At 38.9% G+C, this 26,337-nt stretch overlaps 1 protein-coding gene across 1 annotated transcript; it reads left to right on the forward strand.

The window, feature by feature from the left end:
- The first annotated feature begins 268 nt into the window (after nt 1–268).
- On the forward strand, nt 269–25,966 carry LOC137291918 (cytosolic carboxypeptidase 6-like). The gene is made up of 9 exons (XM_067823476.1): nt 269–293; nt 1,091–1,216; nt 13,019–13,143; nt 13,722–13,816; nt 14,675–14,891; nt 22,794–22,929; nt 24,593–24,707; nt 25,049–25,160; nt 25,745–25,966. Exons 1-9 carry the CDS (start codon nt 269–271, stop codon nt 25,964–25,966), a joined length of 1,173 nt encoding a protein of 390 aa, XP_067679577.1.
- Nucleotides 25,967–26,337: the final 371 nt, after the last annotated feature.

Genomic DNA, 26,337 nt, shown 5'->3' on the forward strand with positions numbered 1-26,337 from the left:
TTCAGATCTACGGGAATTCATACACCGTGCTAATTCAAATTAAAGCACAGACATTTTATGCACGGCTCCCGGGTCTGCCTTTCCTGACGTCACACTCAAATCATTGAATTCCAAATCCAGTTACTAGTCTCTTGACAGAACAGTTTGGACGCTGGAAGCACCGATTGGGCAGTTTTCTACATATTAATGCATTAGCCAATGGAAACCACAGAACAGTAAACCAGTTCCGTTATTAGTCGCGCATGCCCACATAGCTAAAATAACCAACATGGCTGACAAGCGAGGGGATTCAGGTTTGTTTACAGTTGCCTAGTACCGCCTGCTTGGGGTTCTACTGACGTTTGACCGAATTTAAAGTGCATGAATTGTTGAATATCGATGTGAAATAATTAGCACATTTTCCAAGTTCTCAATTCTATGTATGCAACGATTTACAATTCAAATAAAAAATAAGTTATTTCTGGGGACGATGTCATTTGATAATTTGTTGTGATAACGACGTTGGAAACTGATAATTGAAAAATGAAAAGAAATGATATGCAAAATTGAAAAAAAAGTGCAGTGGTGTGCACGTAATTTTACTCATTACTATTGTGGGTTCAAGCGATGGGAAAATTTTGGACCACGACATTATGCATTTTTGTGACATTTGTTATCATAAAATAATTGTATAAGGAATATCTTATAATGATGACAAAAAAGAGAAAAACACTACCATGATCACGCATATATCAGCTATAAATCAGTTGCAAAGTAGAGAGTTACAAGTATTTTAAAAAACCTGGGATTCACTTCATCAACAAGCTTCAATCAAAGTAGTTTGCATCTAAGGTGCACACATTACTGCTTTATGGCTGAAGAAGAGTGAGTATTAATTAAGTTATGATATCTGTATTCTGAATAACAATATCCGTATCTCATTAAGCTCTTTGTGGCAATATCTTCCAAAGAATGTATGTAACAAATACTGGTGGATTATTTAAGTGCATACATTTTGATACAGGTAAATCATTCTATGTGCATACATTTTATCTGAGTATAATTGATGATAATTTTGTAATTCAAAGATTTGTTTTCTGTTGTTGACTAGGAAGTGATTCTGATAGCACTGAAGAACCAGTTGTTGGAAATGTCAACAAATTTGCAGTTGTCCCACCAGGCTACAGTGGAAAACCAAAAAAGGGACATCTCATATTTGATGCATGTTTTGAAAGTGGTAAGCCAGCTTTAAGCCCTTTACTTTTAATGCTTGCACTATTTTGAATAGGTCTGTGATGTACATTTGTCACAATGCCATACGTTTATGAGTATCACTAACAACATTGTGATATGATATACAATATGATTGCAAAAAAATTGGCACATGACAACATTTTGGAATGGCAGTTCAAATGACACAGTGCTAAAAAAATATCATTTCAACTACCCCTACAAGCAACAGATTTCCTGTGGTAAGTTAGAGACAGATTTTGGTGATATTACATGTGAAAGAAAACTACAGTTGCAAATGGTCAGTTTATAGTTAATATATAGGATGTATGTTAAGAGGCTTTTATCAACTTCAATATCATCAGGGATATTAAAAAGCAACACAGTTAATCAATATATAGTAGATATGAGTGACATGTACTGACAGGAAATAAACATGGGATATTGCACAAGTTCCCAAGTCATACCATGTTTATGACACAAGGGCTTAAATGTTGGTATTTCCTAAGTGAGAGTGAGTGTTATACCAATATGTAGGCACGATAGTATAATATGGCCATAAATATAAAATTCTGTTTATTACCAAAGTTGTCAAATTGAGGAAAATAAATCCAAACCTACTTTCAAGCATAGGTTGGACACCCTCATCACCACATGTTGAATGCAATGTCACAGAAGAAACGTGACGTCACAGCATTGTTCATGATGTCACGTCACCAAGACAAAGTGATATTTTGCCCAAGGGCATCATATGTAAGATATCAACCCCAATATCTTTGCCCACATAGGTAAAATTTTGATTACACATCTAATCATAGTTTTGCAATAAAGTTTAATACAGCATTGGTGGTCACCCTTACGTAATATTTGTATGCAGAAGAATAACTTTCTGATAATGGCAGAAATATTTGTCATATGTAAAATGTTATTTACACAGCAGAGGTGATGGGGTAGCCTAGTGGTTAAAGTGTTCACCAACCTTGCCAAAGACCCGGGTTCAGTTCCCCACATGGGTACAGTGTGTGAGACCATTTCTGGTGCCCTGACTTGATATTGCTAAAATATTGTTGAAAGTGACATAAAACCCTACTCACTCACTCGATGCACAGCAAAATTTTGCAATATTATTTCATTTGGATGTTTTGCCACTTATTGTAAAATCCTGTGACAATATTTAGAGGATATGTAATTAAAACAAATTAATCATGAAATACTACTACATTGCTAAGGACAGTTCATAAGTCAGGGGTTTGCTGGAGTTGAGTTTGCAGAATTATTTTTGTGTAGCTGGTTATTCCTTCTGATGAAAATTTAGACCTCCTGTTCAGTAATTTTCATATCATAACCCTATTACTAGTACACATATTAAGGATGCCCTGATACATTGATACTTTTACTAAGATGATACAATTACTGATACGTTCAAAAGTGTGTCAATATTTAGTTAACATTTTGAAATTGTATGATGTTTTTTGATTTATGAGAATTATAAATGATTATTTTTCATGCCCAAAGATGGGAAATTAGAACTTTTTAGTCTTTGAGAATAAGGAATGTTGATCCTTTATGGACAATTATAAAATATGAAATATTAATTTTCAAAATGTAACTATATGTAGTAATAAGTATGATATAGGTATTATGATACATATCGAATCCTGACAGTGGTCTCATAATACTTATGTGTCGTGACATCCATTACACATATCTTACTGTGTGAAAGTGTATTGTTATTGTTCAGTTCATAATGGCTATAAACAATACAGACAATATGTGTGACCAGTCTTCAGCAGTGTAGACATATGGTTTTCACAGTCATCTATAGACCTATTCAGCTGAATAAGTGGACTAATTTTTATTGGCCTCCTTAGGGAATGAAGGAGAAATGAGTTATTCACACTTCATTTCTTGTCAAAGGAATGAGGTGTCATACGCTATGGAGGCAAAAATGAAATGAGGCAGTAACGACTACGTATGGTCAAGAATTAATTGGCTAATTAATCTCATTCAGTTTTCATGCTTTCACAGTTTGATATTTGTTTGGGCTTTCGATCAGAAATTGTGATCAGTCATCACATGAGGTGACTACTAATGATTATAGATAATAGTTATGCTGTTACTTCATGTATTATTGTCTCATGAAGTATTTGGATTAACAAGATAGATTGTCTGTTTATACATTTGTATAGTCACTGAGTGTATACACTGCCTTTTAAACATGCTTCATGCTGATACATGGTCATATTTAAAAAATTTTGAATCAACGATTCATCCAAGGTGATTTTTCTAAAGGCGTAAGAACTTGGAGTCCTGTGGAAGGGCTTTGCGGTGCCTTATTTGAAATAAAGTGTCTTCCCTACAGGAAACTGAAGACTGTTGCATGTTTCGTGCCTCATTTTTCATGTAGCCTTCAGGACTGTTTTGTGTGAAACAAGAATGTTTTGATACATTTCTTTAGGAAATGATTTAAATATTCATATGAGTAAATGTACATTGTTCCTTATCCTGACTCATGCTTGTTATGCTTATCTCCTCCCTCTATGCAAAGATGGTGGAACCCTTGAAATTCCTTGAAGATCCCTTCTAAATGAGACACGTGAAGGTCTATTTACAGACCACCGCCATATAGCTTGAATATTGCTGAGTGCTGCGTAAAACTAAACTCACTCACTCCCTTCTAAATGAAGCTGACAAACAGTATACTCACCCACTAAGGCCTCCCTTTCCCGCCATTATGGTCACATGACCAGCCATGCTTGTCACTCTCTCCTTCATCGCCTGGCAAGGGCAGTTGGAGGTATTTTGGGTCCTGATGCAGCAATACGTTTTTGCATGATTTTTGGTCCTGTAATCTAAATTATGTTACATTCGGTTTTGGATTGTAATTACTATCATCATTATGTAAAATTATTGTTGAAATTCATAAATTTTCATGTGTTTTGGACATATTTTTGCATGAACTTGGATTTGGTCTTCCCAGTGTGAACTGCGGCTGTTGGTGGTTGGTCTGCATGTCCTTCATGCAAACATGTTTGTTCTTCCACTATTCGCTGTGGACTTTGCAAGAAATTATCTGATTCAGAATTTGCATTATATTTATATATACTGTTCAAAGGCGTGCAAAGGACAAACAATGTAGGTTTTTGCTTGTCATGTCTAAATCGGTTGGTTCTGCATCTTGTAACCACAGGTTGTTAACAGCTGAATTCATAATTTTAGTGATCTGCCAGACGTGTCCCATGGGCATGGCAGAGATACCAGCGAGTCTTCATCTAGATCTCAGAAGAGACCTTATCAGAATCAGGATTATCTCAACCTAAGAAGTTGAAGTTGTCTTTGTCAAAGACTGTCCTCAACAACAACACTGCACGACTTCTCCAAAGTTCTTCAGTGACGAGATCATCCCTCCCGACAAACGTCACATCTACAACAAACCTCCGCTACTGCTTTCCAAGTTACAGATCATCAGCATGAAGGATCAACAATCAGTGTGTGCCATTAACTACATTGTCTACTACCCTGCATCCTTCAGAGAGTCTACTATATACGCAGACATGTACAGTGTTTACGCTCAACACACGCTCACCGCAGACACTCCCTCTTCATGCAACAATTCACCACTCATATGATGAATGTGATGGATTGTTGTTTTGAAGAGGAACGAAAACATCAGTCAGCAGCAACAACTAAAGTCGCCCTTCGTGATGGTTCATCGGCTGCAATGGGTCCATCGGATGAAGAGGAGGCATCGTTTGCATGCTCCTGTTCATGGAAATCATCGGCTGTAACAAATTATCAGCAACACCACATCCCGGCCTGAGGCGCTTGTTGATTCCCATTTCATCATATTGAGCCCTTTATGAAAACGCCCTAAGCAGACGAGTCATACAAACAGTGAGACCTGTAATAGATGCAACAAAGTGGAGGATAAGCAACTGGCTCAGTTGAATACAACCACTCAGTGTACCTTCTTCGGACTCGCATATTCCAGGGCCATCAGCAAAGGTCTCATCTTAATGTTTAGCAACCTGGAAGATGAAGAAGAAAGGATGATCCTCTCTGCATTTATCACCTAGAAGAAGGATGGACAATTTAATTCGGAGCATGTAGCCTTGAAGTCAGCAGGATTGAATCTACTACGTTGGCAAGGTCGACTATCAGCGTCATGTTGGGGTGACAGCTTTACTTAACCCTTGTATCAATTTCCCTGCTCAGCATCCACAGTATTCAACAGCAGAATTAAGGATGTTGCTAAATCTGTTTCCCGGGACTCCAGGGAAGTAATGATGATAAAGTCAGTCAACACTTTGACTGTCCTCAAGCAGACACTTCTGAGCATTACTCCAACAGGTTAAAGTTCTCCAGGGTCCAGAGAGAGAGAGACAAGAAATACAACACTCATGGCAGCAAGGGCTTTATTTGGTCATTCAACTGGAGGAACAGGTGCTCCCATGGAACTGGACATCCTGCCAAGGGCGCTAAAGGCAGATTCAAGATGACTGGAGCCTTCTACCAGAAAGCCGTTCCCGTACAAGCGTCATGATTTGGTGGACTTCTAAAATGCTACTGGAGGAATTGGGGACTTCTCAACAATGATTACATCATGAGCATCCTACAAGATGGCGACAAGATCCCACTACAGGAAACACCACCGCTCACAAGAGACCCAGCACTCTTTGTGTATGCCGGGAATCAACGAGACAAGCTAGCCATATCATCTCTACTGGAGAAAGGCGCAGTCAAAAAACTACACCTTGATGCTAGCATCAGGATTCTACTCCCCAATCTTTCTGGTACCCAAGAAAAACTCTAAGGAAAAGTTTCGACTTATGTACACACGGTTCAAAATGATCCATCTACCACAACTGCAGCATCTCTCATCCAGACTCCAGGAAATATCTGTGCTTCCTATTCAACGGTCAGCACTACCACTGGACAGTTCTACCGTTTGGAATATCTTTGGCCCCATGGCTATTTACTTGGGTCATAGTCATCTACCTACATCAGTGGGGACTTTGAAGCACCTTTTACCTAGACTACAGCATTCAAGGGCATCTTGAGACAAGCAACTCAGACTACATTTTGACTTCACTATCAGGCTGCTAACTCAGTTCAGATGGCTTGTGAATCTACTGACATCAAAATCATAGCAGCAGCAAGATCTTCAATTCTCCGATGAACCTCATCGTCAACCCAAATGAATAGTGGGTCAAAATTCAAGCCATGATAGAACATGCTCTCCTCTCTCTGTTACCACTACGACAGTGTCAATGTCTGCTCGGTTGGCACACATCAGCACAGGATTTGATCAGACGAGGACATTTAGTATACCCCTTACAACAGTTCCTGATTCAGCATGTCAGCACTTTGGATCGGATCGCTCTGCGGGACAACTCTGCCAGACAACCGGACACAATATCTACTATGGTGGAGTCACTGATCAAATATCTACACAGGGACCTATTTACTAGAGCAGTTATACAACAACCAGCTCTACGTAGATGCATTACTACAACATGCTGGAAATGAAAGCTGTTATCAACGCAGTACATCATGGATCATTGGTTGACAACACTGAAGAACAAACTACTGATGGTTCATACAGAAAACTCCACAAGAGCATTCTACATAAACAAGTAAGGATCAACATTATCTCACACACGCACTCTCACATCCTCTACAACCATCTCCTATGGGAAGGATGCTACATCAAGAGGCATTTTGACTCATCAGGTAGACATTCGGATCTCCGCAAATAGACCTATTTGCCATAAGGTTCAACAAGCACATACCAACATTCGTATCTCCAGTACTGGAACCATTAGTGTGGGCAACAGACGCTCTCAGCATCTTGTGGGAAGGACTGAATGCTTACTACTACCTCCAGTATTACTACTGAAAGTCATCAGGAAGATAAAACAGACAATGCTGATACAACTGATTTTGGTCACACCTTACTGGCCAGCGAGAGATTTGTTCCCAGTACTCATCGAGGAACTAGGACAACCTACACTAAAACTACCAGAATGGAAGAACCTACTTGTCCATCTGCACACCAAACAAGCATGCAGCTATCCAACATTGTTCAAACTGGAATGTATCAAAGCCTGGTTGAAACATTGAGGATATTCTACTGGAGTGGCGAAGGCAGTCACCATAGCTCTACGTAGATCTACCCGCACATTGTACAATGATAAATGGATGCTTTTTGAAATATACACTAGGAATAAAGGCTTCACTGCAATGAAGGCTGCACATCCTCAAATAGCGGACTACTTATGTCATCTACGACATACAAGAGAACTGAAAGGTTCTATACTCTTCAGACATACTTGGCAGCACTCAGCTCTGTTATCGCCATGAAAACAGGGATCAAGCTGAGTAAAGTCCTGGGGCCCTTATTCTGGAAATGTTCGTAGCTCTAAGAATTCTTAACTTTGATAGTAGCCAATATGTTAAAGGTCACATGCAACCAAAAAATCAAACATAATTAAAACACAATTATCACTTATTCATGACATATAATATACATTGCTGCTTTTAAAAAAACAAATAAACAAAATTATAAGCGTACAATCGCGATTCAAAAGTGCAATATTTTGTACTTGGGCTTACTTCCCCCGAAACGAAGCCCTCGGGAGACCGAACCCAGTCATAGCGGGTGGATATGCACTCAAGTGTAACGACGGCTTCCGATTGGCTGTTTCATTTGCTGATATGCTAAGGGTTCATTGTGTGTACAGAAAGATGATCTGTTTGATGGGCATTTTAGAAGTATAGCCAGTCACAAGAAAGTAAGAACCTTTGCAGATAACAACTTCTTTTTGTGTACTTGATGCGTTGTTTCAGTATGGATTCATATACTGTTGTCAAACAAAATCATATACACGAAAAGAAGTCGTTATCCATGAAGAATGTATATAGAGATGTTGGGTTTGGAAAATACATGTTCTCTGAATTTGCGCTCGATCCAATAAAAAAACATGTCAGTAGAAATGGTAAACTACTGCATGGCTGGAATCTGTCATTCGTCAAGTACAAAGCAGGACTTGAAACTGACAAGAGTTTGCACCAGTTTCCGTCAGATCCAGTCATCCGAAAAAAATGAATGTACATGTAGTTTGTTTGCAACCCACAGACATAAAAACCTGTCATGTGTATCACACGTGCCTAATTACATAATGTGGCAGACACGGGACTCGGGTGCACGAGTCATAAATCAACTCATTTTCTTTATGTCGTATAGTCTGATAGGTGTTAAGTTCAAATTGCACGTGGTCAATGATTGAAGCTGTGTATTGCATGTTGTCTTTAGCAGACAGGCAGATAGACATATAGGTGTAAATAAACCAGACACTGAGCTTTCTCTGTGACAGAGACTGCTTACCACAATCAACAAGCTGTTTTGCGTAACGAGTAGATTATTTACTTGTTTGTGTACACAACCAAGATTAGACTACTGCTCACGACCTTAGACCCTGGGCATGCATACTGTTCCAAGCTCCGCGAAACTATTCACTGCGCATGCGTTATGGACGCAGCGCAGCACAGTTGTTGAAACCAGTTTTCCCCCCAGCGCTGGGGGGAATTTAGTGAAACGTTTGAACTCAGATTTCGCGGGCTTTTTTTTCATTGCGTTTTTTTTCAACTTTATAGGTTGAATTGGCATTTTTTATGATTTGTTTCGGTAAGTGCACACCGAAAGGTACCAGAATCTGCAAAGTTGTGTTTTACGTTGCATGTGACCTTTAAGAATGGGCTTAAGAAGTTCAGAGGGCTACGAATGTTTCAAGAATAGCTAGCCTGAACTACTCGCCTTACTGTGCTCATTCAAGCTGGAAGACCAACAATGCAGATTTAAGGCTCCAGCTTGGGACTAAAATGTCATACTGCAACACGTCATGAGTGATGTCTATGAGCCACTGGACTGGACATCGCTTGAATGATTGACACAGAAAGCGCTGTTCCTACTCAACCTAACAACAGTGGCATGGATGTCATTAATACATGTTCTGGACTTCAGTCGCACAAGATCTGACTCCAGTCATCATGAGATTGTACATCTGGGTCTGAGATGGGATTGCCAAAAATCAACTGCTTGGACATCTGGACAGACAATTCCACATTCCGGCATTATCTGCAGGCCTGGGGCTACATGATAGACAGGATTTATCATTATGCCCCGTCAAAATATATCTTCAGCGTACTAAGACAAGGAGACAATGTTTCAAGTGCCTGTTCGTCCCAATACCTACTGAGAAGTATCCTGCAACACTATCTCAGTTTGAATGAGATCCGTTATAACGAGGGCCTACAAAGCAGCAGGACTTGAACCTCTGTGAGCTCCAAACACAGAGGAAGTGAGAGCCTTGGTGTCGACACTTGCTCTACATAGAAACTGCTCACTATGGAGGGCTGCTTTTGGGAATCAAATACAGTGTTTGCCAATCAACAGGACATTGCCATGGATGACGTCACTGGCATTCACCAGTTTCGGCCACTTGTTGTTGCACAACAACTAACAGTTCCACAAAGGCGCTGAGTTTCACTCACCCTTTTATCACGTGGTGGTGGGGGTGGAGGTGGGTGGTGGTGAAGGGAGGCTTCCATTGGGTGAATGCATTGTATGTCAGCTTCAATAAGAAGGAAACTTCAAGGGATTTCAAGTGTTCCACTACCTTTGCATAGAGGGAGGAGATAAGCATAATAAGCATGAGTCAGGATATCAATGTTACTCAGAAAATTACATTTTCATGATCTATCTTGCAAAATCTGTGTATGCTAGTCCATTTCTAACTGCATTCACCATGAGCACTTTAAAATCATGCAAAATTATGGCCTGATAGATGTTCATGATATTAGCAAGATAAATGATGAAACCAATGTTTACGTTCTAATTTGGGATTAGTGAATTATTAGGCCTGGGAACTTCCAGGTATAGCTCCTCCTCCTCCTCCTCCTCCTCCTCCTCCTCCTCCTCATCATCATCATCATCATCATCATCAACTACTACTATCCTGTCTTTTCACCTATATCACATACTGTAAATCACGAAATGTTTGCATCATGATATTTTTGCGAGTGGCGACCAACAGACGTTTTTGCATCACAATATTTTTGTGATATGCCTAATTCTCAAAATATAGTTTAGTTTGACAGTTTCAAAGCTTACTTGCATCTGAAAGTTTTATCTGAAGTAAATCCAATCACATATTAAAGTTTGCCGCTAATCTTGAACACCATTTAGTGGAGTACTTCCGCATGTATGCAATCAGTGATGTTTTCCTAAAAACAACACTTGCTGCATAGGCCAGATAAGCTTAAAATAGTTCAAAGGGATTAAATTAAATGGAATGACTCTAATAAATTGGCACTGATGAAGGACCAGTTTAGTCAGTGTCGGTGAAGCTGTTGATCTCCAGATAAGTGTCATGAAACCTATCCACGTCCGCTGGATGGTCTCGGCCTTTCCAACAGTCTCTAAGAAATGTGTGTTTCATGGTTGGTGCCTGTCTGGACTATCGGACGTAAAGACTGAGTAACTTTTGTTCAGGTATCCATTGTTTGATATGTGACACGTGAGTATGAGTAATGCTAGTAATTAGTCATTCTTCGCGTTGTTGTCATTGCTTAATATATGTATTGTCTAGATCTATTGTTAAATATATTTACTGGGGAATAATAAAGCAAAGATAGGACAGGTTGTTTGCTGATTTAGTGATTATTCATTGCATTCTGCCAACAAACTGCGTCATGATATTTTTGCGAGCTCAAGTCATTCGCAATTTTCGCAAAAATATCATGCTCTCAAAAATTTAATGATTTACAGTATATCACAGTAATAGCTTCAGTGCTAGTATGTCGTACAGACCTTGAAGTATAAATATCCAAGAAAGCCCACGCAAGTCTAGAAAATGTGGCAAGTCTAGATTTCCATAGCTTCTGAAAATGAAGAAAGTCTCAGGGCTCCATTTCATTTTATTATTTTTTTTTCACTCTGGACATTTTTTCAGTAAAATATGTTCATTTCAGAGACTAGTCTACTTCAGTGCCATCCAATAACATAAGTACACAAAAGCAACCATATCAGTATGTCAGAGCTTGTAACACATTAGAATAAGCTCTGAGTCCATATTGTGTATCTGAGGTATCATCCTAGTAGGCCAGCACTGTTAAGAATAATACACATTTAATGGAGTATAATATGAATATTACTGAAAACAAGAAAAGATATTTTTAACTCAAGAAGCCTAAATTCTGTAACATTCTGTTTGGTCTAATATGATTAAACAGGGCCATTGAGAAAGTGGTCAAATGTAACATATGTTATATTTGGTAAGAAAGTGTAATCCCAAAGATAACCAAATATTTCCTTGGTTTGAATAGTTCATGCAGTACCAATGAAATATACTGAAAATGATGGTAAGAGACTGAATTTTTCTTCCAACATTGAGATAAAATCCTGTAGAATACTTTGATTCAACAACACACAACAGCAACTTATGAAAAATCTGTTTTGGTATTCCATCAGAATATAACAATACGAGATTCTCACCCCTGATAAAATAGATCTCCCTTGGCATCAGGAACTGATGAACTTGAATGCTTTTTGTTACAATTTTATGTTTAGACTTCTGATATACTATTGATCCGATGTTTGAAAGCAAATAGTAATTCTGCATCTCAGCATTTTCTTTACATTACTTCAGACCTTTCTTCTGTTGTTGGGAGTGGTATTAAAATCTTGTAGATGCCATTTAAAAATTGGGATTGATATTTATTTCTTTAATGCAGTGTATCATTTTTTTTATGTTTACAATAGGTTCAAAGATATATCCGTTACATATACACAAATGGATTCATAGGATTTTGTTTTAGGACTTTTATACTGATTAAGGTTTAGAAGTTATTGAATTGGTTTCAGATAGTTCCTTTTAAGACAGAGAGGTTATGGAGACTTCAGTCTGGTGGGACATTTTTAATTAAAACCTCAACTGGATTCTAGGTTAGAACTGGTGCCCATTAAACTGTTCTTAACATGAGATAAGGTGGTCACTTTGACATGGCTGATGGTATACTTACCTAGAGATGTTAAAGAACAACATATTTTTTCATGTTACAGTAGTTCATCTGTCACAGCCACACAGTAGTAAGAAAGAATGGGGATTTCTTGTCTGCTTTTGAACAGTATGTTTCATGATGCCTCTTGGTGAGGATTGTTGCACTAGTTGTGTCTGTATGTTTTAGAATTCTAAGATTCTTGTAATGCATAAGCTTTCAGAACAGGATTTTTGATTCCTGTATCTTGCAGGCAACCATCTCAGGGTGTAATATTTTCAGGTTGTTCTAGCATATTACTGTGGGTATTTTATACAGCCAGCTGTTTTTGAGCATGATGATGTTTACACCCAGAGGGTGGACCTTCAAAGGAACGAATGTGTTCTGTTTTGTTGGTTTTCTTACTTGTGGTAGAAATGCAACTGTAGGAATCTAGGTTTAGAAAGATATGAATCTTAATAATTTTAGAAATCTGACACCTTGACAAAAAGAGAATCACACATCCTTCACTTATGTTATGGCACAGTATGCTGAGGTATCACATGGCCCAACCTCTTTTGGAGGTGTTCTGAGTTCTGCATGCAGATAGGTGTCATGTCAGTATCATTCAAAGATGTTTGGAAACAGACAAATGAAATATGAATATAATTGTGTGAAAGTACAGGTAAATGTGACTCACTCATCTGTGTTATTGTTTTGTATTCTCCAAATGTAGTTCTGTGACTAAATGCATTTGGTGAACTGTTTTCAGGAAATCTGGGGCGGGTAGATTACATCACAGAGCATGAGTATGACTTGTTTATACGACCAGACACCTGCAATCCACGGTTCAGAGTTTGGTTCAACTTTACAGTGGAGAATGTGCGGTCAGATCAGGTAAGACAGTATGGTCTTGGAATTGTACTTTTCATTTTCTCATGCTTACAATAGGTTCAAAGATATATCCATTACTTATACACAAATATATTCATAGGATTTAAGGAGTACAGAGTAATCAACTTGTCTAGAGGGTTTCAGTTTGCTGCTCAGGGTTCCTTACTATAAAAACATATAATTGTGGTTTTGAATTCCAAATTTGGCTCTGTCCCTTTGTTTATTATTACCAGTCAATGCCAGTGGGATGAAATTTTAGGTGATAGAGGTTAAGTGTTAACACAACTGTGAAATCACACATCAGCACAAAACTGGGATTTGAACCCATGAACATCAGTTTCTTGCATAATTTTTCCAAATAATGTGACTGTCATCTGTGCCCTGAAGTTAGACTTCTGTCATTTCATAACTGTCATCATATTGTGGCCATGTTTAATGGTGATGTTGGATGCAGTAATAACCAACCTGCACTGAAACAGAAGATCTTACAGCTTCAGTGCCCTCATTTGCTCTGTTCCTCTGGCTCATTCTGTTTTTGCATGTCAACATTTCTGGCAGGAATCGTTTTTTTTTCATTTCAGCGTGTTATCTTCAACATTGTCAACTTCAGTAAGACCAAGTCCCTGTATCGGGATGGAATGTCACCTCTTGTCAAATCAACAAGCAGGCCAAAGTGGTAAGTGTATGACCAACATAATTATCTTACAGAACTGGCAGAATTCACGCAAGCAGCCTGTCAAAGGTCCTCTTACAAGTTCATTGCGTGAAACCTATTTCTCCATTTCTGATGTCCCCTGTCATGATTTGTTGGAATATTGCTACTGGCAGCGTACAACCTTGCTCACTCTTAAACTGTAAATGGGTTTTTGATTCTGAGCTAAAAATCTTTTTTTCTGAAAACTGTTTATTTTTGGGGTTTTTTTTCATAATAGACTGTGGAAATGGTGTAGTGGATTGAATGTCTGGAACTAAAAAAATGTGTGGTTCAATCCCCTGTGTCTGTCATATGAAAGACATTATAAAGTCATGCTTGTTATCACACTGGCTGTTGTTTGGGGATAAATCAACGTTATCTATTTTTATTATTCATGTAATCATGTGTAATTTGAAATAAACAAGTTGACCTTGTTATTGTCTCTTACATTCTCCTTTCCATTCCATTTGTATTTGGGATGTTGTAGTGCTGTATTTGGACATGTTATGACTTGGATGCGGCAACATTTTTGTAAATATTGGTAATCTTTGGCTGGAGTAGCAGTCTCTGCTTCAGATGCTTTTGTTAAGCAAAGTCTGGTAAAACTTTCAGTATAGTACACTCAGCAAATACTGCTTTAAAAAGTCTTGAATATTTTGAGGGACATGTTTGGGCTAGTGGGGGATGGATTAATACTTTGTTCTCAAACACTTTGGTCTTTACATTGCCTGTTATGTCCTCATTTCATGCATGCATGCACATGCAGGTGCCTGTGTGTGTGTGAACTGATCTGGACTTTTGTTAGTTTGGTGTATAAAAAAATGATTTGTCTTTTCACAGGGTGAGAATCCCAGCCAAGCATGTATATTATTATCGCTGCCCTGACCATCGAAAGAATTACGTCATGTCCTTCGCGTTCAACTTTGACCGAGAGGATGATGTCTATCAGTTTGGCTACTGTTACCCATATTCATACACCCGATTACAGAGCTACCTCGACAATCTTGAGAAGAGAAACTTGGACTTCTTCAGCAGGGAACTACTTTGTCTGACGGTGGTAAGTTGTTGATGTGTTGTGACTGGAAAGCCTAGATTACCTCTATTACAGAAGATATGTAACCTCCCACATCAACAGTCTATCCACAACAAAAGGATGTAGTGATTGGAAGGAAGTCATATTTCCTGTCATGACTAAAGTGGAAACCTGTTTTGAGTGTAATATGTGCAGGACACAAGAAATATTGTCTATGATGTCTTTGAGATATTTTTCTTACAGTTTTATAGCAATGACAACAAAGCTATTGGTGATTTTGGTGTTGATGTTTCTGAAAGAAAAAGACTGTTCTAAATGATGAGGAAACAATGGCATAGCTTGCTTCAGCACGACCTGATTCCTTTTGTAATTCTAGAGTCACACTACATGAAATGTCACAATAATATTTTTTTGTTGCTTTGGGTGAAATGTGATATTGCTGGAATATTGTAAAACCATGTTCGCTCGTCCACTCACTCACTCACTCACTCACTCACTCACTCACTGTTTAATAAGAAGTAAATGGAATTTGCTGACTTGGTTGATGCATATCATTATATCCAAATTGTGTAGATCAATTCTTATGACGTCAGTCACTGAACTGTCTGGCCGACTGTTATTCAATTATTCACATGCTATTAGCATATAGCTGGTATATTGTTTAGTGTTAGTATAAACAGCAAACGGAAAGTATATGCAGTGACAGGTGGGGAAACCTGTGAAGATCTGATGCATTAAGTCAGGACATATGCCCAGAAATAAAAACATCTCAGGCTACAGGCCTGCATCACACAATAGTAGAGCGAATCTCTGATTGGATAGCATCTTCAATAATTAGAAGCCATAACAAAAACATGTTTGTAATTGCAGTGCATATTTCCCAGCTGATTTCAAATGCTTGTTGACTCGTCATCGTATCCCAACTGCACAGATTGATGCTCATACTGTTGATCACTGGATTGTTTGGTTTAGACGTGATTATTTACAGACCACTGCCATTTAGCTGGAATATTGCTGAGTGTGATGTTAAACAAGCAGCCAACCCAAAGAGCGAGCAGGGGGCTGGGGATCTAGGAAGTCCTAGAACGATGATGACACTTCCATAGATGTTTAAAGTTCTACCAGCTTTTGAGGATACCTTTAACATTAGTGAACCTGGCTGAAGCTACTGTTAATGTCTGTCCCAGAAAGAAGATCAGTTGTTGTGAGAAACAGAATCAAATAAGTCGATGTGTTGGAATTTACAAGAACCATTGTTCGCGAGTTTGCTTTGTGTTCCTTTTCAGAAATTCTGTAGGTAATTGTTGATGGAATATAGCTCCAGGTGTCCGGAGCTTTGTCTTTTACTGTGAAAGAAACATACTGAAAACAAACAGTTTGAAACAATGTTGTATTAATTATGTATTTTAAAAAATAATATAATTCTGTGAATTTCATATTCAACCATTGAAGGAGTAAAACAAATTGTGTCTTTCATAAGATCAATAACATTAAACCATTCTATTCTGGATATGTTACTATGTTTCACCACTACCAAACATTATCAGTGTAATGTTCCAAGTGCTGAAAATTGGCACATCAAACTTCATGTATATCAGGTCAACATTTAATGTACCTGGACAAGTTCATATAAACATACAATATGAAAATTTAATTGCTTCTTGTAACTAATTACATGAATATTGGGATACAAACTGTAATATCTACTTTTTATCAAACTGAATGATTTGTAGTGCTGTATTAGTTTGACGACATCATTTATATTTGAATCCTCAAACCAAATTTAGGTTTTTGCAATTAATATGTAGACAGCTTTTGAAATATATTGCACTTATGTTTACACTCACATTCCTGAATAGAAACACAGCACATGTTGAGTAATGGACGCCATTTGCAATACAAGCATTTGTAGCAGTGATGGAGTTTTGTTTGAAATCACTCGTCATGCAGGCACATGTGGTCAACTACTAATGGAATATTGAAATTTCTCTGCACAATAGTTTCCCAGTTTCACAAGGCCCAATAATCAATAGTTTCTTTATTAATTCTGTATCATGACCTTGGCTGTTCCTCTCGCAGATCACTCACTCATGACCTAAACAATGTGTGAAGGCTTCATGGGTTTTGTGCCGTGTTTTGATTTTAAACAGATTTTATTGATTCATTAAGAAGCCAACTCATTAATCATGTGCGTTGAAGTTAACAAGTGAATACTTTTTTGTCAGTAGAATAAATTCAGAGGATCGAGGTACAGAATTGATTATAGCTGCGTGGAAAAAGGAATCATTGTGGTTATTTTTACTGGTTACACACTGTGAAGTATTGTGATCTGTGTATTATGGTGTGCGGATATTTCAAGGTTGTTATTTATATGATGTCTCAGCCCAGCTGTAGCATGGTATGACAACGTATAGATTCACACGTGCTGTGACTATTTCAAGTACTTGTAATTGATAGAATGCTGATATGAGGTTTTGAAATCCTAAATATTTAATAACAGTATTTGTGTAGATAATAGGTGATGGAATGTTTTGGAATTATTAAGATTCTTTTTTCACAAACCCCACTGTGATATTGCTGGTATATTGCTAAAAGCAGCGTAAAACTAAACTCACTCAGTGACTCACTTATTTTTTTCACATAGACATATTAAAGTAAGGTAAATAGTCTCAGATTTTTGATGGAAGTCATGTGGAAAATTAACACTATGATATTTGCGTCTTTTTACATTACCATCCAGTGGCTTCTCTCTTGCAAGAATGTTTAGTGGATAACACATGAGCTACAAGCATGATTGATTATCTAGCTGAAGGGAATCGGTTTTGCAAGTTTTAAGCCAAGGAGTATTAAGTCATGATGAAAACATAATCAGTAACTTGTATATGCACTTAGTTTATATGTTACCATCTATTACCTTTGTGCTATTTCATAGGAAACTGGATGAAAAATGTTGGCCTCAAGATCACAAAAAAAATTGTTGCTTGATTTGACAGTTATTGCTGTAAAATCACATGTGAATTATGCACAACTGAAACGTCTGTCATCCTGATTATTTCATCCCTATACCTTTGCACTAGGATATTGTCGCAGTTGGTAATAAATGTGCTGTTGTGCAAAGTGATGTGAGTTATTAACAGATGGTAGCGAAAATGGACAAATTTGCTTTTTTGTATCTATTTCCTCATTCCTGATTTGAGAATCCTGGGTCATGTCCCACAAAGGAGTTGTAGGTTGGTGTGGGTTAAAGGGTCCATATAACTCCATTATTACATAGCCTTAGGACAGGGATAGGGTTACAATGACTTTGTGGAATGTGCATATAAATAGTGTTTTTATAACTATTTCTAGAATTTATTTAATTACTGTTTGAATTATGTTGCACCAGTCAAAACAGGAAATATCCAGTAAATGGACACACAGTGACAAAACATTGCCCAGGGCTGTTATTGTAAACAGTCAAGCAATGGAAGAATTGTAGTCTTTTCTAGGAATTGACATTCCCATTATCCATCCCCTTTGGGCAGTACAGCAGTGATAGAGTTGCTATACATTGTCATGCATATGCATTGTGGCCAAACATGTTCCTCTTCTCTGTTGGTGCCAGTGAACAGTGTCTTGTATATGGTCTTTGCTGGCTCCTCTTTAAATTTTTTTGTCACCTGTCTGCTTGGTTTTTGAAGTTGCATCCTAGAATATCAGGAACCAGTCTCTACAGCTGCCACTATTGGATGTAAGGACCAGTCTCTACAGTCATCTGGATGTAGGGACTAGTCACTACAGGTGGTACTATTGCATGTAGGGACCAGTCTCTACACCTGGCACTATTGGATGTAGGCACCAGTCACTGTACCTGGCACTATTAGATGTAGGCACCAGTCACTACAGCTGGCACTATTGGAAGTTGGGACCAGTCACTACAGCTTGCACTATTGGATGTAGGGACCAGTCTCTACAGTTGCCACTATTGGATGTAGGGACCAGTCTCTACACCTGACACGATTGGATGTAGGCACCAGTCACTACACCTGGCACTATTGGATGGAGGGACAAGTCTCTACAATTGCCAGTACTGCAGGTGCCACTATTGCATGTAGGGACCAGTCACTACGGCTGGCACAATTGGATGTAGGGACCAGTCACTACAGCTGGCACTATTGCATGTAGGAAGTAGTCCCTACAGCTGCCCCTTAGTAATTGCTAGGGGTGAAATGGTACACTCTCACCATGGTACAGTATGTATTGCGGTTCAAGGCTTTCAGTTTGGTATGTGAGATATGATCATAATGCACAAAATTGACAACAAGAGGCAAACTAAACCTTACATTTCTTAAACAACATGGCAAAACGTAATCATAATCTTTGTTATTGTGAATTTTTAAGAACTGGATAGTAAATGGCAAGTGATCCTAACAAACATGTCAAGAATTACTGCAGGGTTGGCAAATCACCAGGGATGTTCATGTTGTTTTTTTACAAGAACACATGTCTGTTCATGGTTCCATGGAAGACTTATCCTCTGATGGCTAACAGCATCACCAGCTGTTATCTTTATATATACTGCAAAGAAAAAGTATGGCAACACCCTAAAATTTGATAGCCACATATATACTGAAATGTGCTGAGGTAATTTATACTCTTAGCTAAATGCACCTTTTTGTGCATAATTGGCTTTTTTAACAACATGTTAGAATTTGCAGTGATGGTGCTGAAACATACCATACCCCATGTTTCTGTCAAATGCTCAAACACATCACACTCGTGCATGTGGAAGACAGGCTTTCCATCAGTTTTTTTTTTATGTATCAGTTTATACTTGACTTTTATTCTAAAGTCTGACGTATTTTACCATTTGGATGATAAACCCAGTGGGAATTTTATACCTACGTTATGTAACAACTCATCACTAATGCAAATGATGTGTTTACATAATGTACACAGTTACAGGAGGTATGACACAATTGGACAAATATTTATGTTTGAAATATCTGAAAAAGGAACCTAGGTCCTGATGTCTTCCTGAACTGTAAATCTAAGCAGATGACATTTAAAGCAATTCAAACTTACTTCTGGGAAAATGGCAGTCATCTAGGAATTCCATTCCATCATTTTATTCCATTATGGTATGCCGAAAATGAAGGCCAAATACCACGGTTCTACTAATACCAGGGTATACCCTTTCACCCCTTCCCATTGCATGTAGGAACCTGGTCATTACAGCTGCCACTATTGCATGTAGGAACCTGGTCATTACAGCTGCCACTATTGCATGTCGGAACATGGTCATTACAGCTGCCACTATTGCATGTCGGAACATGGTCATTACAGCTGCCACTATTGCATGTCGGAACCAGTTAGAACAGCTGCACACTATATAAAATATTTGTTTAATAATGTAAGGTTGATATTGTTACAGTTTTTCAGCAGAATCTTGAATGATATTGTTACAGTTTTCCAGCAATGGAATCTTGAATGTCAAAACTCTTCTTTGACAAACTCAACCTGCAGGCAATTTCAAATAATTAATTCACTTTATGGAAAGGTCAAAATATGTGTCCTGGAATGCAAAAAATCAAGGGTGACAACAAGTTTCAGACAAAACACAATGAATAAATGATTGCAATGCAAAATTCAATACTGTCAGCATGGCCTTAAACTTGCTGTTACTCTGTATCACTACAGTGACGTCATGTCTCTGTCATCAGTGTATGACACCAGTGTTTCATCATACTAGCAGTCATGTTTGGACTCGACACGGCCACATTTGCTTGTAGCTTTACTAAAGCCAGAGTTTTATTGTAGCATACTATAGAGAGTTTGGCCATGTTCTGGCATACACACACAAATGATTACAAGCATCAACAGCCCAACATTAAACATATACAAAATATTGGGCTCACGACTACCAAAATTACGAAAGAGGTCTTGTGCTTCCACATGACAGAATTGGGCGACAAATTTTTATTTTTTTTATATAACCTAGATATTTGGATTTGTAAATATTTTTCATTTTCAAGCCCAATGCTGACAGGGGTGCATGGAGTTGATAACCCAGTTAAACAGTCCTTAGGTAGAAGGAATATGGTGCTGTGGTATCAGCTCCAACTGATTTTTTAGTATTTTGAAAGCTTTTAATTTGATGTAATGACAGTGACATTGCAAGGATTCTAGTGATGCCTAGTATATACATGACTTTGATAATTTTAGGAAGTATGTCAGAAATGTTCGCCAGGAAAAGCTATGTCCGACCAAATACATTCGATAGTTTGGCAATAGTACTTGAAAGAACTAGGATGTCTAGAATTCATAGGTGAATTAAGTTTATGAACGATGCATAGTATTCCAGTTCTTCTGCAATCTACTTTGCCCCATGAAGATTCAAGGTCGCTCATCTGAGATGACCAGTACATTAACCAGCACATATGTACTGGTCATCTAAAGAAGGTCATGAGAGGTGCCATCTCTGAAGATCCGGGTTAGATTTGATCTTTCACAACCCATGCTTGTCGGAAGAGGCGACTAATGGGGCTGGGTGGTCAGGCTCACTGGTCGACACATGTCATCATATCCAAAGTCTGGAGAATAATATTCATGACGTTGATCACTGGATTTTCTGGTTATTTACAGACTGCTGCCATATAGCTGGAATACTGCTGAGTGCGGTGATAACCAACAAACGAACCAATCAGCTTATGAATCTTAAATAATCATAAGATCTTATTAGATATTTTCTGTGATATTACACCATGGTTACTAAGGGATTTGCAACCCAAAAGGTTTAAGAATGTTTGAGAGAGTGTCAAGAAAATGCAAGATTAAAGTCTGCATGCAAAAAAGTTCAAAGTTTGTAATACATTCGGCAAGGAAAGGTCAGTAGATGTGTGTCTGAGGTCTAGTCCCCAGAGTCTGCTTGACCCTGTCTGACATGTTAATGACTTCAAAATACAAAAAAAATATTTCCAGACTCGCGTCAGTAGCAATAGACTGGAGAAGATGGAACACCTGAGTTAACGCATTGAACATACTGCAGCTTTTTGACTGTAAAGTTGGAACAAACAGACTCAAGATGTACCAGCCTCTTGTCATTGTTGAGTGTGGTTAATTGAAACACTGCTTCAAGCTACTTTCTCAGCTTCCATCAAGTACATCTCTATCAACCCATATAGATCCGGGTTGCAACAGGTCTTCACCAACCCATGCGTGTAAGAGGTGACTAACATGACTGGGTGGTCAGTTCTCTGACTGTTAAAACATGTTATCATATCCCAGTTGTGTAGAGCACTGCTTATGCAGTAGATCAGTGGATTGTCTGGTCCAGACTCGATTATCTACAGACTGGCACCATAGAGCCAGAAACTTGAAGAGTACAATGTTAAACAACAACCAAACCAAACCAAACATCCTGATCAGGAATAGGAGGTTGGTTGCTCCTGATCTGATGCATTTGCTGGTTCCTCCAGTGTGTAGAAAGATGTTCCCAAAGTTGTGTCTTTATGGAACAAGAACTAAAGGTTGAGATGGTACTTGGTTTCTTATTGTCAGATCTTGATAACCTTACAAATCAGGTCTGGGGAGATTCCAGACAGAGTAGCTCCCTCTGGAGCTTGGTTTTAGTATCAGCTGAAATGGAGATAGGATGGTTACAGTGTGTGACCAGTCTTGGCCGAGACTTAATCATGGTTTGGCAGCAGTTACAAGGTTTGGATATTGCCGTATGTATTGCTGACTGCAACAGTAGGACAGCATTATCCCTCTCAAACCCTTACATAAAGTTTGATGTGTGCCTTTCATAAACATCAAAATAAAATGTCCCTGTGGCAGACATACCAGCAAACAGAAGTCACAAACTGAATCAGATCAGTGATGTAGAAATTATTGAAGACTCTGTGATTCCGAGATTTTGAGTCGTTTGTTGTGTTGTTTCTGCAGCAACAGCGCCGACTTGATGTGCTGACCATCACCCACCCTGACAACCTGGAGCATGAAGGAGAGGAGAAGCAGAAGACCGTGTTCATCACTGCCCGCGTACACCCAGGGGAGACACCTTCGTCCTTTGTATGTCAAGGTAAAACTGACTGCTGTGCCACACTCATCCTTTGCATGTCAAGGTAAAACTGAATGCAGTGCCACACTTGTCCTTTGTATGTCACGGTAATACTGACTGCTGTGTCCTCGTTGTCCTTTATATGTCATGGTAAAACTGACTGCCATGCCACCCTTGTCCATTGTATGTCACGGTAAAACTGACTTCTGTGCCCTCTTCATCCTTTGTATGACAAGATAACACTGCTGGTGAGACTAATGTGAGACTGCCATGAAAGTGAAGGTAACAAGGAGGCTCCCTTGTCTTCTGTACCCAGCCTGACTTTCTTATCCATTACATGTGAAGATATACCCACTCATACTGACACTTTTGTCCTTTGTATGTGGATATCTGTTTAGAAAGACACCCATGTCATGAAATATCTGCCAAGGGATACTCTTGGATCCTTTGAATATCATGATATATCTGCCTAGGGTGACTCCCTCATCCTTTGAATGTTATGATATATGTATGCCAAAGGAAACTCCCTCACCATATGAGTGTCAAAATATATATCCATCAGATACTCCCTCATCCTCTCTGTCAATAGAGACTCCCTCGTCCTCTGAATGTCAAGATATATATGCTAAGGGTGACTCCCTTGTCCTGTGGATGTCATGATGTGTAAGCCAAAGGAGACTCCCATGCCATCTGAATGTCCAGATATATATGCCAAGGGAGACTCCCTCGTCCTGGGTATGTCAAGATACACCTGCCAATTGAGACTACCCCATCCTCTGAATATCAAGATACATATGCCAAGGGAGACTCCCTCATCCTCTAAATGTCAAGATATATCTGCAAAGGGAGACTCCCTCATTCTGTGAATGTCAAGATATATATGCTAAGGGAGACTTCCTCATCCTCTGAATGTCAAGATTGTATCTGACAAGGGACACTCCCTTGTCTGGTGCATGTTGAGATATATTTATCAATAAAGGCTCCTCTCCTCCTCTGAATGACAAGATCTGTATGCCAAGGGAGAGTCCTTCATCATGTGAATGTCAAGATAAATATGCCAAGGGAGACTCCCTTGTCCAGTGAATGTCACATGATATGTATTGGAAGGGAGACTCCCTCACCATCTGTATGTCAAGATATATATGCCAAGGGAAACTCCCTAGTCCTATGAATGTCAAGATACATGTCCCAAGGGAGACTCCCTCGTCCTGTGAATGTCACGATTCACACACTTGGTTTCACCAGTCTGTTGTGAGATTCTCCTTTCAGTATAGAGTTACAAAATCATTCATGGTGAGGAGAATGTTAACGACTGCTGAGAGATGGCAGGTGATAGGCATGAAAAATGCTGGTATGTCATGGTTTAGTTGCCAATCACCGGTTTAGCTGCCAATCGTAATCAAACCAATGATATCAGTGACAGGCATAGATCTCGTTATGATAGTTACCATTGAGTATCCAAAGTAACAGATCACAAAAATAGTTGGTGGCGGCTTAACTTTTGTGCGTGTGTGTATATGTCAAGGGAAACTCCCTTGTGTGTAACTTTCGTCATCCATGGTATAATAAGGTAACTGTATCAGCAAAAAAATACTGGATGAAACTATACTCACTCACAGCTTGAACCTGAAGGAAAATGTTACATTTGTAATGTTACTTCACTAGTTATCATTTGTATTTGCAGGTGTGATAGACTTTTTGGTCAGCAACCATCCAATTGCCAAGATCTTGCGGGAACACATTGTGTTCAAGATTGTGCCAATGCTGAACCCTGATGGGGTGTTCCTTGGGAACTACAGGTAGAATTCATAGCTGTACTTAAACTTGTAGCTGATGTTGCTCTGTGTTTGTAACCTAGTATATAGTACATATATAATGCCTTGAAATAAGTAGACCCTCAAGATTCAAGTTAGATAGTCTTCAGCAACCCATGCTTGTCAAAAGAGGCGACTAACGGGGCTCAGTTGGCACGTGCCATCGTATCCCAATTACCTAAAATTATTTACAGACCACAACCATTAGTTTTAATATTGCTGAGTGTGGCGTTAAACAACAATCTGGAAATATGCATATGTAGCATCTGTAATTCTCTGTTTTCTCTTGACAACTGAAATTTAGTCATTTTTCATTTTTGGCACAGGTGCTCTTTGATGGGATTTGATCTGAACCGCCACTGGCTGGAACCTTCTCCATGGGCCCACCCCACCCTGTATGCCACCAAGAACCTGCTGATGGAGCTGGACAGAAGTGATGTAAGTGTGACTCTCAGTGGAGACTGTCAGGTCGGTTGGTTTGTTGGTGTGTTGGTTTGGTGTTATATGCTCCTCTAAACAGTATTCCAGCTATATGGCAGCATTCTGTAAATACGAAATCTCACCGGTCAATCTCACAACACAACTGGAAACAATGTCGTGTAGTCAACAAAATCAGTCAGTCTGACCACCCAATCATGTTAGTCAATTTATACAACAAGTATGGGCTGCTGAAGGCCATGGGTGTAGGCTGTCAGGACATGTTCATGCAGATAATCGTCATTGATAGTTCAGCTGCAAATTGATCAAGTGGAAGGGGAGGGTCATCACAGTGCTCTGGTAACCTGCAGTGCATGCCCAGAGCCTTGTCACGTTTGATTTCCCCTTTCAAAAGATGCCCAACCAAAATCTCTCCTGTGAGTACAGACAATTCTCATCATTTCAAAAGGGGAAATGTATTGAAAATGTTTTATATCTTCTTTTTTCATGCCTCCCAAATGTAACTGCAAAACCTATCGATCTTATTAGTTGTTGTTGGACATTTGGTATGTTGACAGTTATGTGTAACCCTTATTCCCCTGCAGAAATATGAGGTAGACTTTTACATAGACCTGCACGCCCATTCCACTCTGATGAACGGTTTCATGTACGGCAACATCTACGAGGACATGGAGAGATATGAACGCCAGTCTGTGTTCCCCAAGCTGCTGTGTGCCAATGCAGAGGACTTTTCACTCGCCAACACAAACTTCAACAGGGATGCTGTAAAAGCAGGCACTGGAAGAAGGCAAGAATTGAGTCTTTAGAATATGTAGTACATTTACAGATGATTTGTTGAATCACAATGAGCATAGATTTAGATTGAAAATGTCATGATCTTCCTACCTCTTGGTTGACAGTGTGTAATAAATAGGCAAACTGTGTAAGATAAGAGAATTCCACTTCTTTGAAGGACGTTTGTAGAATAGGGACATTGTTTTGGTTGCCCATTAGTGTTACCACCTGGTACCCATTTAGACACCTGCATCAGATCTGTGTTTCAGTTAGAATGAGACATGGTGTTACCACCTGGTACCCATTTAGACACCTGCATCAGATCTGTGTTTCAGTTAGAATGAGACATGGTGTTACCACCTGGTACCCATTTAGACACCTGCATCAGATCTGTGTTTCAGTT

Source organism: Haliotis asinina, chromosome 7, assembly GCF_037392515.1.
Source record: "Haliotis asinina isolate JCU_RB_2024 chromosome 7, JCU_Hal_asi_v2, whole genome shotgun sequence".
NCBI classification, from domain to species: Eukaryota; Metazoa; Mollusca; class Gastropoda; order Lepetellida; family Haliotidae; genus Haliotis; species Haliotis asinina.

Coding starts and splice junctions, on each gene's coding strand:
- LOC137291918 (XM_067823476.1), top strand. CDS start 269: ATGGCTGACAAGCGAGGGGATTCAG. Junction 1,217..13,018: donor TGATGCATGTTTTGAAAGTG/GTAAGCCAGCTT, acceptor AACTGTTTTCAG/GAAATCTGGGGCGGGTAGAT. Junction 13,817..14,674: donor TCAACAAGCAGGCCAAAGTG/GTAAGTGTATGA, acceptor GTCTTTTCACAG/GGTGAGAATCCCAGCCAAGC.